We start from the raw sequence: 18,717 nt of genomic DNA on the forward strand, positions 1-18,717 counted from the left end.
GGGATAGGTTTGGGTGGAGGATTAGTGCGGACTTGTTGGGCCAAATGGCCTGTTTCCACACTGTGGGGATTCTATTAAAAAAAAGAATGGGGTCTGTAGGTTAAATTGTGGGAGTGAATTCTTCCTTCAATACTGTCACAGAGTGAGGTTACTGAGGTTCTGCCTCTAAAGGGGAGCTGTTCCTAACTCCCCCAACAACACTAATGAACATTTAGAGAGCTACTTAGTACTTAGAGAGTTCAGTCATTGATGGTGTCTGATTTGTGTTCCAGAGGGTTTAATGAAAGAGAATTATTAATAAGGCAGTATGCTAGGATTTATGAACCCAGTCCCTTATACAAAATTAATTTATGAAGTGACCTAGACAGAATTGTTAGCATACAGGAAAAACCATTGATAAGATCGTCTGAAGAAGGTAGGGTTAGTGGGAGATGTTCAATACAGTGGTGTTCACCATTGGAGTTGTCCAGTTGTATAAGTATACTGAGGGCGGAGTGGTTCCAGCTGGTCTTTCATAAAATATTTTTAAATTTCACTGTTGAGTTGTTGAAACACAGTCCAACTTTTCAAAACAGTGCTTTTGGATCAGGCCATTGCCCGAGTTTTCCCAAGCTGAATTACCCAGGAAAGAACGAATCCGGTATTTAACAGTGGTTCAGTCAGCAGGTTAAGGACCAGGCAGTGGGACATGAACAGGCATGTGGTGGCCCAGAGGTGGGGAACTAACTTCCCCTTCCTTCCTGAGATGGCAGCTGGGGAGCAGAACACACTGCACTGCTGTACATCATTTTATTGGAAACGTTTCACAAGGCAATCAAACAACATGAAAATTAAGAATAACTCCACTTTTTCACTTTTTGATACAAAGAGCAGGTCTCGGAGATTTGACCTCCCCATTCCTATAGCTACAAAGCACTGGGTTTACAGATTGAGATACACACTTCACGTTTGGAAAAGAACGCCTTGAGGATAAGAGATCATTCGGGATGGACATTACTCCAGAAGACAAATTATGATTTTTGACAGATGATGCTGTATTTTACCCAGAACCAGGAGATACACCGTCCACAATTAAACTCTCCAGGTCAGAATTTATTGGAAGTATATCAATATATCAGATAGCACCCCCACCCTCACCCCATGCCTCTATATTTCGCACCCCGTTCCCCCCACCCAACCCTATCCCTCTCCTCTCCCCACCAACTTCTTCCCTCCCCACCCCACATGTCTCCCACTCACCACAAGACAGGGGTTGTCAGAACTGGAATCTGATTGGCTGCTTCAGCTTATGGTGACCAAGCTGATGGGACTGTCTTACTCAGTCACCAAACAGTGCACACTGTGTATCATCCATCCTACTGCACTCACCCTATATCACCCTTCTTATATCACCAACCCTCTAACACCACCTTACAGCACCCACCAATATCACCATCTTACAGCACCGACCTTCTATCACCCTACAACACCCATCCTATATTACCCACCCAACAGAACCCACCCTCTAACACCCACCCTACAGCACCCACCCTACATCTACCTTACAATACCCGCCCGACAGCACCCACCCTCTATCACCCACCCTACAGCACCCAACCTCTATTATCCACCTTACATCACTCATCGTATATCACCATCTTACAGCACCCACCCTACAGCACCCATCCTATGTCACCCACCCTATAGTACCCACCCTCTATCACCCACCCTACATCTTACAGCATCCATCATATATCATCCATCCTACAGCATCCACCCTACAGCACCCATCCTATGTCACCCACCCTATAGTACCCACCCTCTATCACCCACCCTACATCTTACAGCATCCATCCTATATCACCCATCCTACAGCACCCATTCTCACCCCCATCCAACAGTATCAGCCCTCAAACCCCCACTCCGTGGTCCCAAACATCACTCGCCACCAACCAGAACATTATTTGAAAAATAAATCATTCACATTATGAATTATTCACATTGCTTCTCACAGCAACAAAGAAAGTTGACAATGTCAGTCATTGATTCTGGAGGTAAGATCTATTGTTTCTTTCTTGTACATTGTATAGATAGCGTATGTATGTTCATTCATTTACAAATCCGCACTGCTCTCCACCTTCTTCCCCACTGTGTTGTTTCCACCTGGGTTTGTAGCCTCTGGTCAAATTCCCAGTCCAGTCTTCTGTCACAAGTCATACTTTCAGCTCAGAGTCTGATGGTAAGAATGATTGAAGTGTCCATTACATTGAGGTGCTCCACAAAGCGATGCAGTTTCTACAGTTGCCACTAGGTGACTGTCTGCCTCTGTCAATATTAAACAACGGTAAGAACCCGGGGAGAGAGCTCTTCTAAGCTCGTTGGTAGAGCCAGATTGCAAAGATCATCACAAATATCTGAAAAGAGAAAGATGAACACCACTGAAAGCAGATGATCTGATCACCATCATGTTTCTGTTTGTGAAACTGTGATGTAAAGTGTTTTGGATGGCTCAGGATCTGTGAAAGGAGCTGTAATAAGATTAATCTTTTTATTGTGTTAGGGTAGATGCTGGTAATGTCAATTGGTAATCTCATGCACTGGGGACACAGGTTCAGTTCCCATGAAAGCAGCTGCTGGAACTTAGATTCAATTAATTAATAAGATCTAGAAATTGCCAGTTTATATGAACATTTTATCGTTTCCCAAAAAGAAATGTGTTTCCTTAAGGGAAGGATATCTGTCATCCCTACGTTGTCTGATCTACATGTAACTCCAGTCCAACAGCAATCTGATTAACTCCTAACTGCCCTCTGAAATATTCCTGATGAAGGGCTGAGGCCCGAAATGTTGATTCTCCTGCTCCTCGGATGCTGCCTGACCTGCTGTGCTTTTTCAGCACCACACTCCCGACTCTAATCTCCAGCAACTGCAGTCCTCAGTTTCCCCTGCCTTCTGAAATAACCTAGCAAGTCACCACAAAACATTCAAGGAAACCCGGCATCAAACAGTGCACCAGGAAGGACAATGACTACCCCAGCCCCTTATCATGTGCTCCTTACTAACATCTTTTACTTAATTTGGTGCAGCTTGTGTCAAAATGGAGAGAGCTGTCCCACAGACATTTCAAGAAACAGTGTGATATTATTGCACAAGCATAACTGACAAACTATGCCCTCGGAAGGAGAAAGTGAGGTCTGCAGATGCTGGAGGTCAGAGCTGAAAATGTGTTGCTGGAAAAGCGCAGCAGGTCAGGCAGCATCCAGAACAGGAGAATCGACGTTTCGGGCATAAGCCCTTCTTCAGGAATGAGGAAAGTTTGTCCAGCAGGCTGAGATAAAAGGTAGGGAGGAGGGACTTGGGGGAGGGGCATCGGAAATGTGATAGGTGGAAGGAGGTCAAGGTGAGGGTGATAGGTCAGACTGGGGTGGGGGCGGAGAGGTCAGGAAGAAGATTGCAGGTTAGGAAGGCGGTGCTGAATTCGCTGGATTTGACTGAGACAAGGTGGGGGGAGGGGAAATGAGGAAACTGGTGAAATCCGAGTTCATCCCTTGTGGTTGGAGGGTTCCTAGGCGGAAGATGAGGCGCTCTTCCTCCAACCGTCGAGTTGTTGTGGTCTGACGATGGAGGAGTCCAAAGACCTGCATATCCTTGGTGGAGTGGGAGAGGGAGTTGAAGTGTTGAGCCACAGGGTGGTTGGGTTGGTTGGTCCGGGTGTCCCAGAGGTGTTCTCTGAAACGCTCCGCAAGTAGGCGGCCTGTCTCCCCAATATAGAGGAGGCCACATCGGGTGCAGAGGATGCAATAGATGATGTGTGTGGAGGTGCAGGTGAATCTGTGGCGGATATGGAAGTTTCCTTTGGGGCCTTGGAGGGAGGTGAGGGGGGAGGTGTGGGCGCAAGTCTTGCAGCTCCTGCGGTTGCAGGGGAAGGTGCCGGGAATGGAGGCTGCCCACCCCCTTGGCACCAGGGCAGGACGTAACCAGCAGAGATGGTGGGTCAGAGTGCCTTTCAGACTGGAAGGATTCATCTTGAGTGGTGCCAACCATCCACCACCTACATTATGCACACCCTTCTCCACCAACACAGTGACAGCAGTGTGTACCATCTACAAGATACACTGCAATAACTGAATTATCAATCATGCTGATTGTGGGCATGTGATGTTTCAGTATCTGAAGAGTTGTGAACGGCGCTGGATACTATAAGAACAAGAATCATGTGTTGAGGGGAGTCACACTTACTACAGAACGAAGGAAAATACAGGACTTCTGTTTGTAATGTAGGACTTGGCAAAACACACAGGAGAAGGGAAGCCTCAGGTCACTTCAAATCTAAGGAAGTCAGACTGGATAAAGTCACTATCATCAGGAAACCCTCTCCAATTCCTCGGTTTGGGAAGGAATTGTTTGCTCAAAAAGTGTGGTGCTGGAAAAGCACAGCCGGTCAGGCAGCATCAGAGGAGCAGGAGAGTCAACATTTCGAGCATAAGCTCTTCACTATGATCAAAACGTCGACTCACCTGCTCCTCGGATGCTGCCTGACTGGCTGTGCTGTGCCACACTTTTTGACTCTAATCTCCAGCATCTGCAGTCCCCACTTTCTCCCAATAACTTTTTCACATATTGTTTACAGGCAGCAAGGAGAAAGGAAAATACTGAGTGGTCAGTCATTTTTGATACAATCTCACACCTTTAGTCTCCGTATGTTTTGCGAATATTGTTGCGATGAAGTCAATTAAAGGATTACCTCAATTATTAAGATCCAAATGTTCAGTGCTCCAAGCCCGTAAAGATAATATTCCACCTGCTCTGAAATGAGATCGAAGCAGCCCTGCGTAAGACAGAAAATGTGATTTTTTTATGTCTGTGTCTGTAACTATTCCAAAAGAGGACTCATTTCATCTCTGGCTAAATTCTATTCTTTGAACATCTCACAGGTTGGAGAGAGAGAGAGAGTTGGATACTCCTCTTGGGACAGGTTCAGTGTGTGAAAAGGACTGGAGCTTATATGTTAGACTTGCACCACAAATCTACCAGAAGAAATCTTCACTAATCCTGCCTTTGTTAAAAAAAACCTGCCAGTTCCTTTAACCTGCTAGTCATGCATCCCGCCTTCCATAAAAGATTTAGGGTGAGAGGGGAAAGATATAAAAGAGACCTAAGCTGCCACCTTTTCACGCAGAGGGTGGTACGTGTACGGAATGAGCTGTCATAGGAAGTGGTGGAGGCTGGTACAATTGCAACATTTAAAAGGCATTTGGATGGGTATATGAATAGGAAGGATTTGGAGGGATATGGGCCGGGTGCTGGCAGGTGGGACTAGATTGGGTTGGGATATCTGGTTGGCATGGACGGGTTGGACCGAAGGGTCTGTTTCCATGCTGTACGTCTCTATGACTCTATGTAGCCACCAATAAAGGCCGTTTAAACAATAAACTCACCAGTAATGCTGGGGTATCTCTGGAATAAAGAAACTTACAATTGTTTGCACTCAGTTATTGGCATTTCTTCGCTTGCAAGCAAAGTACATTAACTATTTTTAATCGGGCCATTTACTGTCTTCATTCTGACCTGCTCAAAGTAGTGGATGTTGAAAAGCCTATCGGAATATGCTATGATGTTGTGGCCATAACAGAGACGTGGGTTTCTCCGAGGCAGGGATGGTTGCTGGATGTTCCAGGGTTCAGAAAATTAAAAAGAATAGGAGGGGGGGAGAAAGAGGAGGGGGTGTAGCACTGCTAATCAGAGAGGGCATCACAGCTACAGACACTTCCATTGTCAAGGAAGATCTGCCTACCGAGTCAGTATGGGTGGAAATTAGGAACAGCAAGGGAGCAGTCACCTCATTAGGGGTTTACTACAGGCTCCCCAATAGCAGCAAGGAGATGGAAGAAAGCATAGGTCGGCAGATTTTGGAAAAGTGTGAATGTAGTAGGGTTGATGTAATGGGTGACTTTAACTTTCCCAATATTGATTGGAACCTCCTTCGAGCAGATGGTTTGGAAGGAACTGTTTTTGTAAGGTGTGTTCAGGAGGGTTTCCTAACTCAGTACGTTGACAGGCCGACGAGGGGAGAGGCCATTTTTAGATTAGATTAGATTACTTTACAGTGTGGAAACAGGCCCTTCGGCCCAACAAGTCCACACCGACCCGCCGAAGCGTAAACCACCCATACCCCTACATTTACCCCTTACCAAACACTACGGACAATTTAGCATGGCCAATTCACCTGACCTGCACATCTTTGGACTGTGGGAGGAAACCGGAGCACCCGGAGGAAACCCACGCAGACACGGGGAGAATGTGCAAACTCCACACAGTCAGTCGCCTGAGGCGGAATTGAACCCGGGTCTCTGGCGCTGTGAGGCAGCAGTGCTAACCACTGTGCCACCGTGCCGCCCAAAATTTTGGATTTGGTGCTTGGCAATGAGCCGGGGCAGGTTTCAGATCTTGCGGTGGGAGAGCATTTTGGTGATAGTGACCACAACTGCCTCACATTTTACATAGCTATGGAGAAGGAGAGAAGCAGGCACAATGGGAGGATATTTAATTGGGGAAAAGGAAACTATGATCCTATCAGACGTGAGTTGGGAAGCATGGACTGGGAGCAATTGTTCCATGGTAAAGGCACTATAGACATGTGGAGACTGTTTAAGGAACAGTTGTTGCAAGTGATGAATAAATATGTCCCTCTGAAACAGGCAAGAAGGGGTAAGATAAAGGAACCTTGGATGACGAGAGCGGTGGAGCTTCTCGTCAAAAGGAAGAAGCTTATGTAAGGTGCAGGAAGCTAGGGTCTTGCTCAGCTCTAGAGGATTACAGGCAGGCGAGGAAGGAGCTCAAAAATGGTCTGAGGAAAGCCAGGAGGGGGCACGAAAAAGGCTTGGCTGGAAGGATTAGGGAGAATCCAAAGGCATTTTACATGTACGTGAGGAATAAGAGAATGATCAAAGAAAGAGTAGGGCCGAACACGGATAGCATAGGGAACTTGTGTATAGAGTCTGAGGAGGTAGGGGAAGCCCTAAATGAGTTTTTTGCTTCTGTCTTTACCAATGAACAGGACCTTGTAGTGAATGAAACCATTGAGGAGCAGGTAAGCATGCTGGAACGCATAGAGATTGAGGAAGCTGATGTGCTGAAAATTTTGACAAACATTAAGATTGACAAGTCACCAGGCCCGGACCAGATTTGTCCTCGGCTGCTTTGGGAAACGAGAAATGTGATTGCTTCGCCGCTTGCGAAGATCTTTGCATCCTTGCTCTCCACTGGAGTCGTACCTGAGGACTGGAGAGAGGCAAATGTAATTCCTCTCTTCAAGAAAGGAAATAGGGAAATCCCCGGCAATTACAGACCAGTCAGTCTCAGGTCTGTCATCTACAAGGTGTTAGAAAGGATTCTGAGGGATAGGATTTATGACCATCTGGAAGAGCATGGCTTGATTAAATGCAGTCAGCACGGCTTTGTGAGGGGCAGGTCATGCCTCACAAACCTTATTGAGTTCTTTGAGGATGTTACTAGACAAGTTGATGAGGGTTGTGTGGTGGATGTGGTGTATCTGGACTTCAGCAAGACATTTGATAAGGTTCCCCATGGTAGGCTCATTCAGAAGGTCAGGAGGAATGGGATACAGGGAAATTTAGCTGTCTGGATACAGAATTGGCTGGTCGACAGAAGACAGCGAGTGGTAGTGGAAGGAAAGTATTCTGCCTGGAAGTCAGTGGTGAGTGGTGTTCTACAGGGCTTTGTTCTTGGGCCTCTACTCTTTGTAATTTTTATTAATGACTTGGATGAGGAGATTGAAGGTTGGGTTAGCAAGTTTTCAGTCGACACAAAGGTTGGAGGTGTCGTTGACAGTATAGAGGACTGCTGTAGGCTGCAGCGTGACATTGACAGGATGCAGAGATGGGCTGAGAGGTGACAGATGGAGTTCAACCTGAATAAATGCGAAGTGATGCATTTTGGAAGGTTGAACTTGAAAGTTGAGTACAGGATTAAAGACAGGATTCTTGGCAGTGTGGTGAAACAGAGGGATCTTGGTGTGCAGGTACATAGATCCCTTAAAATGGCCACCCAAGTGGACAGGGTTGTTAAGAAAGCATATGGTGTTTTGGCTTTCATTAACAGGGGGATTGAGTTTAAGAGTCGTGAGATCTTGTTGCAGCTCTATAAAACTTTGGTTAGACCGCACTTGAAATACTGTATCCAGTTTAGATTAGATTAGATTACTTACATTAGATTAGATTACTTACAGTGTGGAAACAGGCCCTTTAGCATGGCCAATTCACCTGACCTGCACATCTTTGGACTGTGGGAGGAAACCGGAGCACCCGGAGGAAACCCACGCAGACACGGGGAGAACGTGCAAACTCCACACAGTCGCCTGTGGCGGGAATTGAACCCGGGTCTCTGGCGCTGTGAGGCAGCAGTGCTAACCACTGTGCCACCGTGCCGCCCACCAGTTCTGGTCACCCTATTATAGGAAAGATGTGGATGCTTTGGAGAGGGTTCAGAGGAGGTTTACCAGGATGCTGCCTGGAATGGAGGGCTTGTCTTACGAAGAGAGGTTGACTGAGCTCGGACTTTTTTCATTGGAAAAAAGAAGGAAGAGAGGGGACCTAATTGAGGTGTACAAGATAATGAGAGGCATAGATAGAGTTGATAGCCAGAGACTTTTTCCCAGGGCAGAAATTGTTAACACGAGGGGTCATAGTTTTAAGCTGTTTGACGGAAAGTATAGAGGGGATGTCAGAGGCGGGTTCTTTACGCAGAGAGTTGTGGGAGCAGCAGTTGTGGAAGCAAGGTCATTGGGGATATTTAAGAGACTGCTGGACATACATATGGTCGCAGAAATTTGAGGGTTCGTACATTAGGTTTACCTTACATGAGGATCAATGGTCGGCACAACATCTTGGGCTGAAGGGCCTGTTCTGTGCTGTACTATTCTATGTTCTATGTTCTAATATCATTACTTTCTACTTTGGGCAAAGAGACTAGTTCAGAGACACTTAACATTCAGGCAATATTGAAGATATCTCTCCCACTCAGTGGATGGGATTTACAGGCCAAGTTGGATGTATTCAGGCCTTTTCTGCATTTCTGTAGCTCAGAGGGCTGTAATTCTTCCCAGAAACTATTGTGGCAAGCTTTTACAGCTGTTTGAACGTCTGAAGCTCAGTTTCACCAGGAAAGAAATGTTGCCTGCACCAATGTGGCCACCACTGCCTTTTGAATTGTTCCACGGAGACCATTCCAGGCAGCATCAATTAACTTGTGCTACCATCGCCAAGGTAACAGGCCACTGCTCCATCCAGATGCTGTCTTCAAGATGTTGCCACCATATGCTGCGTAACCAATGGACAGGGAGGAGCAAAGGGAATTAGTGAGCCCCAGTAGCCTGGCTGCTTTCTCAAAATTACAGCGCAATTAGCAATTCCTGTACCACGGTTGAAACCATGAGGCATCAGATTGTTTTAAATACCTGGAGAGTGATAGAGCCATCGAGTTCTACAGCCCAGAAAGAGGGCCTCCAGCCCATCGAGTCTGCACTGGGTAAAAACTAACTATTCTAACCTCATTTTCCAGCACTTGGCCCATAGCCTTGTCATTGCAAGTGCACGTCTAAATACTTCTTCAATGTTACGAGGATTTCTGCCTCTACCCCCTGACAGACAGGAAGTTCCACCTTCTCACCACACTCCGGGTGAAAACAGTTTCCTCACATCTCGTCAAAACCTTCATCCCCTTACCTTAAATCTATGCCGCCTGGTCAGTGATTCCCCCCATCATCAAGGGGTACAGTTCCTTCCTAACTTCCCCATCCATGTCCCTCTTCAATTTATACATCTCTCCCCCAGCTGAAACCCTCCAGCCCAGGCAACTGGTAAATCACCTTTGCATCCTCTCCAGTGTTGACGCATCCCTCCTAGAATGTGGATTCCAGAACCGTGTACTCTAGCTATGGCCTTACCAACATTTTATACTGTCCCAGCATCACCTCCCTGCTCTTCATCTCTAAGCCTCTGCTAATAAAGACAAGTATAAGTCTTCTTAGCCACTTTAGCCACCTGTCCTGATACCTGAAGAGACTGGTGGACATGCACACGAAGGACCCTCTGATCCTCAGTGTTTCCCATGTATTCCCTTGCCTTCTTTATCCTGCCCAAGTGCATCATCCCACATTTATAACAGATACTGGACATGTCTAGTAAAGACCAAGTGGTGTAATTTTTAATATTGTCCCAAGATGGTATCGCTGTTCTGGAAGGATAATGATGTTGGGGAAGATGGAGGATGTGGCTGAAGCCAGTCAGCGTGAGGTGGAGTGAGAGGACATGGAAAAGGGCAGAATACTGCCAATGGAACTGTTAGCTCAGTGATTGACAAAGGACAAAGATTGACTCATCAAAATTCACATCGTACCTCACTCTACTCCCATCTTCCTTTCACAGAGTCTCAATAACCTGAAACAATTTAGCCGAGTTCCTCAATGTTTAAAGTTTCCATTTCCCTTCCCGCTGTCAAATGATGATAGCGCTCCCAGAAGTGATCGGCCGTTGTCGGCTTAACCGACACTTTCACCGGGAAATTGCACAGGAGCCCAGTCTCAATTTCCACAGCTCCTCCTCAGAAGTTGATCCTGGAATCTTTATGTCACAGAAGCCTCCTGCGGGCCTCTCTGATTCTGGAACGTTCTGCACTGAGTGGAATGTCTCCTGAGTCGCTAACTCCTATCAGTGCTCATCAGCTCCACAGGACTGAGATGGTGCTAGGATGTTCTCTCCAAGAGGTCTGGAGTGTGTGAATTCTCTGCTGAAGGTAACTATTTCATCCCTCCATCACTTTCACATCTTATGTTGTGGAAGAGCAGACTTCTCTTCTTCCCCTGTTCCCATGTCCTCATGTCATTAATGTTATTGTCATACTTGGGCTCACTGAGTAACCCCTCAAAAGCTGGTATCAGTGCATCCATTGTGGCCGGAATTCCTGGGAGCGGCAGAGCTTCTAGTTGTGTCCCTGCCCTTTGACCTGAATGTGGAGACTCTTCATGCCCATCCCCACCCATCCCCCATGTATCTCCTTCACAGAGGGACAGAGAAGACATTGTGTTTGAATTAGCCTACTCAATTCCCACATAGTCAGTAACAAATCAGAGATGTACTCCACAAATGTACTCTATTCACTTTCTCCTCAGAGCCCCGAGTGTGGAGCTCCCATTCTATCTCACAAGCTGTCAGTTAACATTTACCTCCCCTTCCCACAAACCTGCCACCCACCCGCATACAGTTCACTTGGCCCTTTTCTTCTTCAATGAAAGGATTTAGGAATATTTAAGTTGTGATTTTGAAACAACAGAGGTTTCCTGCAACTTTTAAGAAAATGCCGCAGGCTGGAGCTATTGACACAGAGGGTTTCTTTCTTAATGAGTCAGCCGTGCATCAGAGACAGACAGGCTGGACTGAACAATATCATTGCCTATTTCCAACTGAGACAATGTGAATCAATCAACTCATCCCGGACCCATTAACCCAAAGTGTCTGCTGTACATTTCTGAGCAGAAGGCAGTTTCTTCAAACCACATCCTAAGGAAGAAGGAGAGGTGTCTGCTGTTATTGATTGGACCAACTGGAGAGTCACTGATGGGGGAGAAAGTTACAAAGCTGCCCATCCAGTTTCTGGGAAGACAGAGAGAAAAGAATAAAGGGATTTCTGTGCAGCCACATCGTTAACCCGACCCAGAGAGACCAAACCCTCTCCACTTAAGTCCTGAGCTGCTCGCAAACAGGCAGCTCCTCAGCAAATACTACGCGACTCGCCAATAGAGAGCGTGATATATTTTTAGAATTGTTGTGTCCTTGAAACTTGTCCCACAGTTATAACTGAATGACAGTAAGATTTGCTTCTTACTTTCTACGTACACATGCGGTGTATGAAATAAAGCACCAGACCAATATGCACCTGATCTTAAAAACTGAAAGAGCTGCAGATGTTGTAAATCTGAACCAAAAACAGAAATTGCTCGAAAAGTTCAGCAGGTCTGGCAGCATCTGTGGAGAGAAATCAGAGTTAACGTTTCGGATCAAGTGAACTGAGCTTTTCCAGCAATTTCTGGTTATGTACCTGATTTTGTTTCACTAAATATTTCAGTCCAATTGGAAATGAAAGATATTTTGAAATACATGGATCACAAGTGGGTTCCAACAAGTATGCAGCCTTCATTTTGTTAGATATTTGCACTGTGGCACTTTTCCTGGATATCACTGCACATGAGAGAATACCTTCTAAGCTCTATCATGTCCTCATCTGAGTTGGTCGGGATGTGAAACAACTTTCCTGTACCTTATTGTTGATGAAGGCAACAGTTCCAGCGAAACATTCCTGCGTATTGATGATTGCTCTGTCGGCTGTGAGTTTGTCCCTCTTGCAACAAGCCTCTGGCACCTCATGGAAAGGGTTCAGAATGACAAACTCTAAGGTGTGCAAGAAATCCTTTGGACCATTTACGCCACAGCACTCAAACTAAATGACAAAGGAACAAGTTATTGCTTGTTATTGGTTATTGCTTGAAGTAGATCACTTGCTGGAGGCGTTTAGCTCGAATGCTTCTCTGAAGCTTTTTTTTGGCTCAGCTTCCAACTGATGACTGCTTTTATCCCATTTCCAATATTGTAATATAAACTTCAATGAATTGAAATGTCCGGATTATTCTTTCCAAATTGCAGTGTCTGGGAGAGAGCATTTCAATTACAGGATCCTCCACAGCCTCCTTTCAGGAGTAGGATTAGAAATATTTTTCTTACCTAAAAATATTTGTTTTACGGCTAAGGAAATATAAATCAGCCAGCCTCCCATGTAAAGTGAGACTGAAATCAGTCTGATCTGTCCCTTGGCCTGTTTGCTGTGTGACAATTTGGCTCAGTAACACTCTCCTGTCTAAGTCAGTGGGTTACTTGCTTTAAGCCCTGTGAGTTTGAATTTCAATGTAGGTTTACAGAAGAATTACACTGTCGTGGGTTAAAACAAGGCCCAGTCTGCTTGTTCTATGTACGGGTAAAAACATTTAAAAAGGAGCCACCCACTGTTTATGAGAAGAGTTTTAGCAGGATGTTGCCTAGATTAGAGAGCATGAGTTATAAGGAGAGTCTAGAAAAACTCAGGATATTTTCTCTGGAGCAGCAGAGGCTGAGGGGAGACTTGATAGAAATTTATAAAATAATGAGACACAGAGGTAGAGTTGACAATCAGAATCTTTGTCCCGGAGTTGAAATGTCTAATACTAGGGGGCATGCATTTAAGGTGAGAGGGGGAAGTTCAAAGGAGACGTGAGGGGCAAGTTCTTTTTTGCACATGTTGGTAGAAGTCTGGAACAGACTGTGGAGGTAGTAGCAGTGGAGCAGATACGATAGGGGCATTTAAGGGGTTTTTCAATAATTACATGATTTCACAAGGAATGGTAGGATGTGGACCAAGGGCAGGCAGAAGGGATTAGTTTAATTTGGCATCACATTTGCACAACATCGTGGGCCGAAGGGCCTATTCCTGTGCTGTACTGTTCTGTGTTCTATGTTCTAATTACAAGTATTTCCACACAATTTGCTGTTAACTGGAACCATGTTGTTGCATTGAAGGAAGGGAGTTGATCGATTATGTCGAAGCAAATTCTCTGAAAGTGTTGTACACTAAGTTTCAGTTAACTGTGCTTTCCTGGTAGGCCTGTGAATGTTTGCATGTTAAAAACGACACATGTTCCTACCTATGTTTGTGTCACCTGCAAATCTAGCTATCATACCTTCACTCCCTTCATCTAAGTCATTGGTATGAATTTTAAATACTTGAGTCCAAGCACAGACCCCTGTGGGACTCAACTGGCCATATCCTGCCAATTTAAGACGTAGTATGGCATACTCTTGTTTCTTTAACCATCCCGCCAGCCTTCTTTCTGTGTTAAAATGTCAATTTACAATGAGCAAAATTCTTTGATATGGCATTTTATTAAATGCTTTATGGAAATCCAAATACAATACAACTACATACAATACAGTACGTAGAATTTATAGTAAACTGATAATAAATGTTTACAATAAATTCTGTGATCCTATGATCCTGCCCCATTGGCTACCTGATGAAGGAGCAGTGCCCTGAAAGCTGGTGCTTCTAATTAAACCTGTTGGACTATAACCTGATGTTGTGTGACTTTTAACTTGGTCCACCCCAGTCCAACACCGGCTCCTCCACATCATGGATAACATCTCTGAACAGCCAGATTATGAAATATTTAAAGGGTTAGTTTTAGAGCAAACTTGTGGGCTATGATAATGTCATTAAAGAGTTTATAGCTTGTCAGTTAGATAAACTCAAGATAACCAGGAAAGATCAGCATGATCTGCCTGCATTGCTCGCAAGACCAAAGCTTTTCACTGTGCCTCGGTACACGTGGCAATCAATTCAATAAATAATTAAATAAATGTTTTCATGAAAAGAATATAAAGTCTAACCAATTTATTGTGGCTATTTGATGGAGGAATATGGGTTGGGGCTATAGGAGAGCCTGTAGTCATATTGTATTTGGATTTCCTTAAAGTATTTATTAAGATGCCATATCAAAGGATATTGCGGTGGCTCGTTGGTCTAGGGGTATGATTCTCGTTTAGGGACCTGTGTGTATTAACATGCGAGAGGTCTCTGGTTCAAATCCTAGACCAGCCCCCATTTCTTGGGGGTAGCACGGTGGCTCAATGGTTAGCACTGCTGCCCCACAGCGCCAGGGACCTAGGTTCGATTCCAGCCTCGAGTGACTGTCTGTGTGGAGTTTTCACATTCCCCATGTCTGCGTGGGTTTCCTCCCACAGTCCAAATGTGCAGGTCAGATGAATTGGCCATGCCAAATTGCTCATCATGTTAGGTGCATTAGTCAGAGGGAAATGAGTCGATGGGGACTTGTCGGGCCGAAGGGCCTGTTTCCACAATGTAGGGAATCTAATCCAATCTGCTCATTGTGTAGGGGGCAGCACTTTAAAACAGAAAGATGACTGGTTGGGCGGTTAGCAAAATGCCAAAATATGTCTTTGATTTGCAGGATATGTCAAGTTGAGTCCCACAAGAGTCTGTGCTTGGGCTCAAATATTTGAAATCCATATCAATGACTTAGATGGAGGGAGTGAAGGTATGATAGCTAGATTTGCAGATTACACAAACATAGGTGGGTACATGTTGTGAACAAGACATATGGAGTTTGCAAACAGAATATATACAGGTTGACAGAGTGGGCAACAATCTGAAAGATAATGTGGGAAAATGTGGAGTTGAGAGAGATAGAGTGAAAAAGCAAAAGTATCACTTAAACAGGGATAGACTGTAATTTGAAGGTGGAATAGCTGAATGACCAGGCTGTCTTATGAAGATAGGTTGGACAAGCTAGAATTGTTTCCATTGGGGTTTAGAAGAGTAAAGGGTGACTTCATTGAAGTAAATAAGATGGTCATGGCAAAGTGACTGAAAGAAAAGAGGTATCTTCTTCTGTGCCAGTCCAGAATTAGGGGACCTCTTAAAATCAGGGGTCATCCAGTTACGACAGAGATATGGAGAATTCCTTTTCCTCCCTGAGGATTTGGAACTCTTTTCTTTCTGAGTCAAACTCTCACACGGCAAACAGGCCAAGGGACAGATCCAAATGATTTCAATCTCATTTTACATGGGAGGCTTGCTGACTTGAATTTCTTTGGTGGAAATAGGATCATTCATTGTTTGCAAGCTCATGATGGATTGAGTCTTGTTAGACAGGGAATCGAGGATCATCAGGAGGCAAATGTGGAAATCAAAACACATCAGCCTTAATTGTATTGAAAGATGGAGCGGGCTGGAGGGATTTGCATTGATTCCAGATGTTCAGGCTTGAGGGATCTGCATTGATTCCAGATGTTCAGACAAATGCAAGGCCCATAATGACCAAAACCTGAAGTCCTACCTTTGGGTTTGGACATCAAGCTTGGAGTAAGGTGTGAATTCACTCTAAGGGAATCTTTCATTCATATTAGTGCATGTCCTTAACTGGGATAAATGGAATGATGCAAAGAGGTTTGGGGAAAAGATCATCTGGCCAACTTGTAGAGCTAGGACTTGGAAAAAGAATGCAAAACAAAAAACAAATTAAACCTTTTGAAAAATATCTCTAATCTGACATTCAATTCCCTCCTGTACATAGACAATGTTTAAATTCAAAAAGAGATATACTCACTGCATTGGTGAGGAGAGATTCAGTGAGGTGAACTTACTGAAATCATGATGGAATTTGAAGTGGCTGTGTAAGTGCTGGTCTGATTGTCTCCAGTGTAATAGTTTATCAGATCATCTTCAAAATACTCCTTTGTCAACTGGAAAACAAAGCAGCTGCAGCAATGGAGATGATAACAGCAAATTCACTTTCTCAATTTGCTATCAATGCAGCACACAGCGTTTAATCCTGATAAATACAGTACATGTTGATAGGTTCAAACAGCGAATAACATTGAAAGGATTGGAGAAAGGAAAAGAAGTGACCGACATGTCTGTGCGCTCAGACCACTGAAAGTTCATGACTAATGTGCAGAAGGCTGAAGTTAGCAGGAATCTGGCTTCCATGAATGTAATCATTCAGCAGAGATTAACAGACCACATTTGGAAACTGTACAGGTAAGTGGGTCAGGTCACATCTGCCCAGTATTAGATCCTTACGCCCTGGATGATATATTGGTCTTGAAAAAAGGCCTAAAGGAGAGCACAATTTCCAGCTGAAAATCCTGGGCTGGGGGAGCCGATACCCTCGCTAGAATGCTGGGCTGGGGGAGCCGATACCCACGCTGGAATACTGGGCGGGGGGAGCCGATACCCTCGCTAGAACCCTGGGCTAGGGGAGCCGATACCCTCGCTGGAAACCTGGGCTAGGGGAGCCGATACCCTCGCTGGAATACTGGGCGGTGGGAGCCGATACCCTCGCTAGAACCCTGGGCTAGGGGAGCCGATACCCTCGCTGGAATACTGGGCTGGGGGAGCCGATACCCTCGCTGGAATACTGAGCCGGGGGAGCCGATACCCTCACTGGAACCGAGGGCTAGGGAAGCCGTTAACCTCGCTGGAACCCTGGGCTAGGGGAGCCGATACCCTCGCTAGAATACTGGGCTAGGGGAGCCAATACCCTCGCTGGAATACTGGGCTGGGTGAGCCAATACCCTCGCTGGAATACTGGGCTGGGTGAGCCAATACCCTCGCTGGAATACTGGGCTGGGGGAGCCAATACCCTCGCTGGAATACTGGGCTGGGTGAGCCAATACCCTCGCTGGAATACTGGGCTGGGGGAGCCAATACCCTCGCTGGAATACTGGGCTGGGGGAGCCAATACCCTCGCTGGAATACTGGGCTGGGTGAGCCAATACCCTCGCTGGAATACTGGGCTGGGGGAGCCAATACCCTCGCTGGAATACTGGACTGGGGGAGCCGATACCCTCGCTGGAATACTGGACTGGGGGAGTCGATACCCTCGCTGGAATACTGGGCCGGCGGAGCCAATACCCTCGCTGGAATACTGGGCTAGGGGAGCCAATACCCTCGCTGGAATCCTGGGCCGGCGGAGCCAATACCCTCGCTGGAATACTGGGCTGGGGGAAGACGATACCCTCGCTGGAATCCTGGGCCGGCGGAGCCAATACCCTCGCTGGAATACTGGGCTAGGGGAGCCAATACCCTCGCTGGAATCCTGGGCCGGCGGAGCCAATACCCTCGCTGGAATACTGGGCTGGGGGAAGACGATACCCTCGCTAGAATACTGGGCCAGGGGAGCCGATAACCTCGATGGAACCCTGGGCTAGGTGAGCCGATACCCTCGCTAGAATACTGGGCTGGGTGAGCCAATACCCTCGCTGGAATACTGGGCTGGGGGAGCCAATACCCTCGCTGGAATACTGGGCTGGGGGAGCCGATACCCTCGCTGGAATACTGGGCCGGGAGAGCCAATACCCTCGCTGGAATACTGGGCTGAGGGAGCGAATACCCTCGCTAGAATACTGGGCTGGGGGAGCCGATACCCTCGCTGGAATACTGGGCTGGGAGAGCCGATACCCTCACTGGAACCCTGGACTGGGGGAGCCGATACCCTCACTGAAACCCTGGTCTGGGGGAGCCGATACCCTCGCTGGAACCCTGGGCTGGGGGAGCCAATACCCTCGCTGGAACCCTGGGCTGGGGGGAGCCAATACCCTCGCTGGAATACTGGGCTGTGGGAGCCAATACCCTCGCTGGAATACTGGGCTTGGGGAGCCAATACCCTCGCTGGAACCCTGGGCTGGGGGGAGCCAATACCCTCGCTGGAATACTGGGCTGTGGGAGCCAATACCCTCGCTGGAATACTGGGCTTGGGGAGCCAATACCCTCACTGGAACCCTGGGCTGGGGGAGCCGATACCCTCGCTGAAACCCTGGTCTGGGGGAGCCAATACCCTCGCTGGAATACTGGGCTGGGGGAGCCAATACCCTCGCTGGAATACTGGGCTGGGGGAGCCAATACCCTCGCTGGAATACTGGACTTGAGCCTGACAATGCGGAAGGAAAAGCCGCAGGGAGTTACATACTGATGCTGATATAAACCGACACTAAAGCCGCTGAAAGGAGTCGCCGGCCACAGATGACACCGAAAGTGGTGGTATATTGGACAGTAAATTCGATTAGCTAAGGTTACAACAGGATCTTGATCAACTGGGTCAATGGGCTGAGGAGT

At 46.5% G+C, this 18,717-nt stretch overlaps 1 protein-coding gene across 13 annotated transcripts in view; it reads right to left on the reverse strand.

The window, feature by feature from the left end:
• Positions 1 to 1,818: 1,818 nt before the first annotated feature.
• LOC122557976 (tetraspanin-18B-like) overlaps positions 1,819 to 18,717 on the reverse strand; it is a 232,561-nt gene continuing 215,662 nt past the window's right edge. For all 13 annotated transcript variants that reach the window (XM_087996176.1, XM_087996180.1, XM_087996175.1 and 10 more), the window contains 4 exons: positions 16,245 to 16,343; positions 12,313 to 12,492; positions 4,724 to 4,807; positions 1,819 to 2,393 (listed from right to left, as the gene is read on the reverse strand). In XM_087996176.1, coding sequence (XP_087852302.1) covers positions 2,349 to 2,393; positions 4,724 to 4,807; positions 12,313 to 12,492; positions 16,245 to 16,343 — 408 coding nt within the window. In that variant the 3' untranslated portion in view covers positions 1,819 to 2,348. The remainder of the gene's footprint in view (positions 2,394 to 4,723; positions 4,808 to 12,312; positions 12,493 to 16,244; positions 16,344 to 18,717) is intronic.

Source organism: Chiloscyllium plagiosum, unplaced genomic scaffold (assembly GCF_037043375.1).
Source record: "Chiloscyllium plagiosum isolate Xiang-an unplaced genomic scaffold, Cpla_swu_hap1 HiC_scaffold_18, whole genome shotgun sequence".
Lineage (NCBI taxonomy): Eukaryota > Metazoa > Chordata > Chondrichthyes > Orectolobiformes > Hemiscylliidae > Chiloscyllium > Chiloscyllium plagiosum.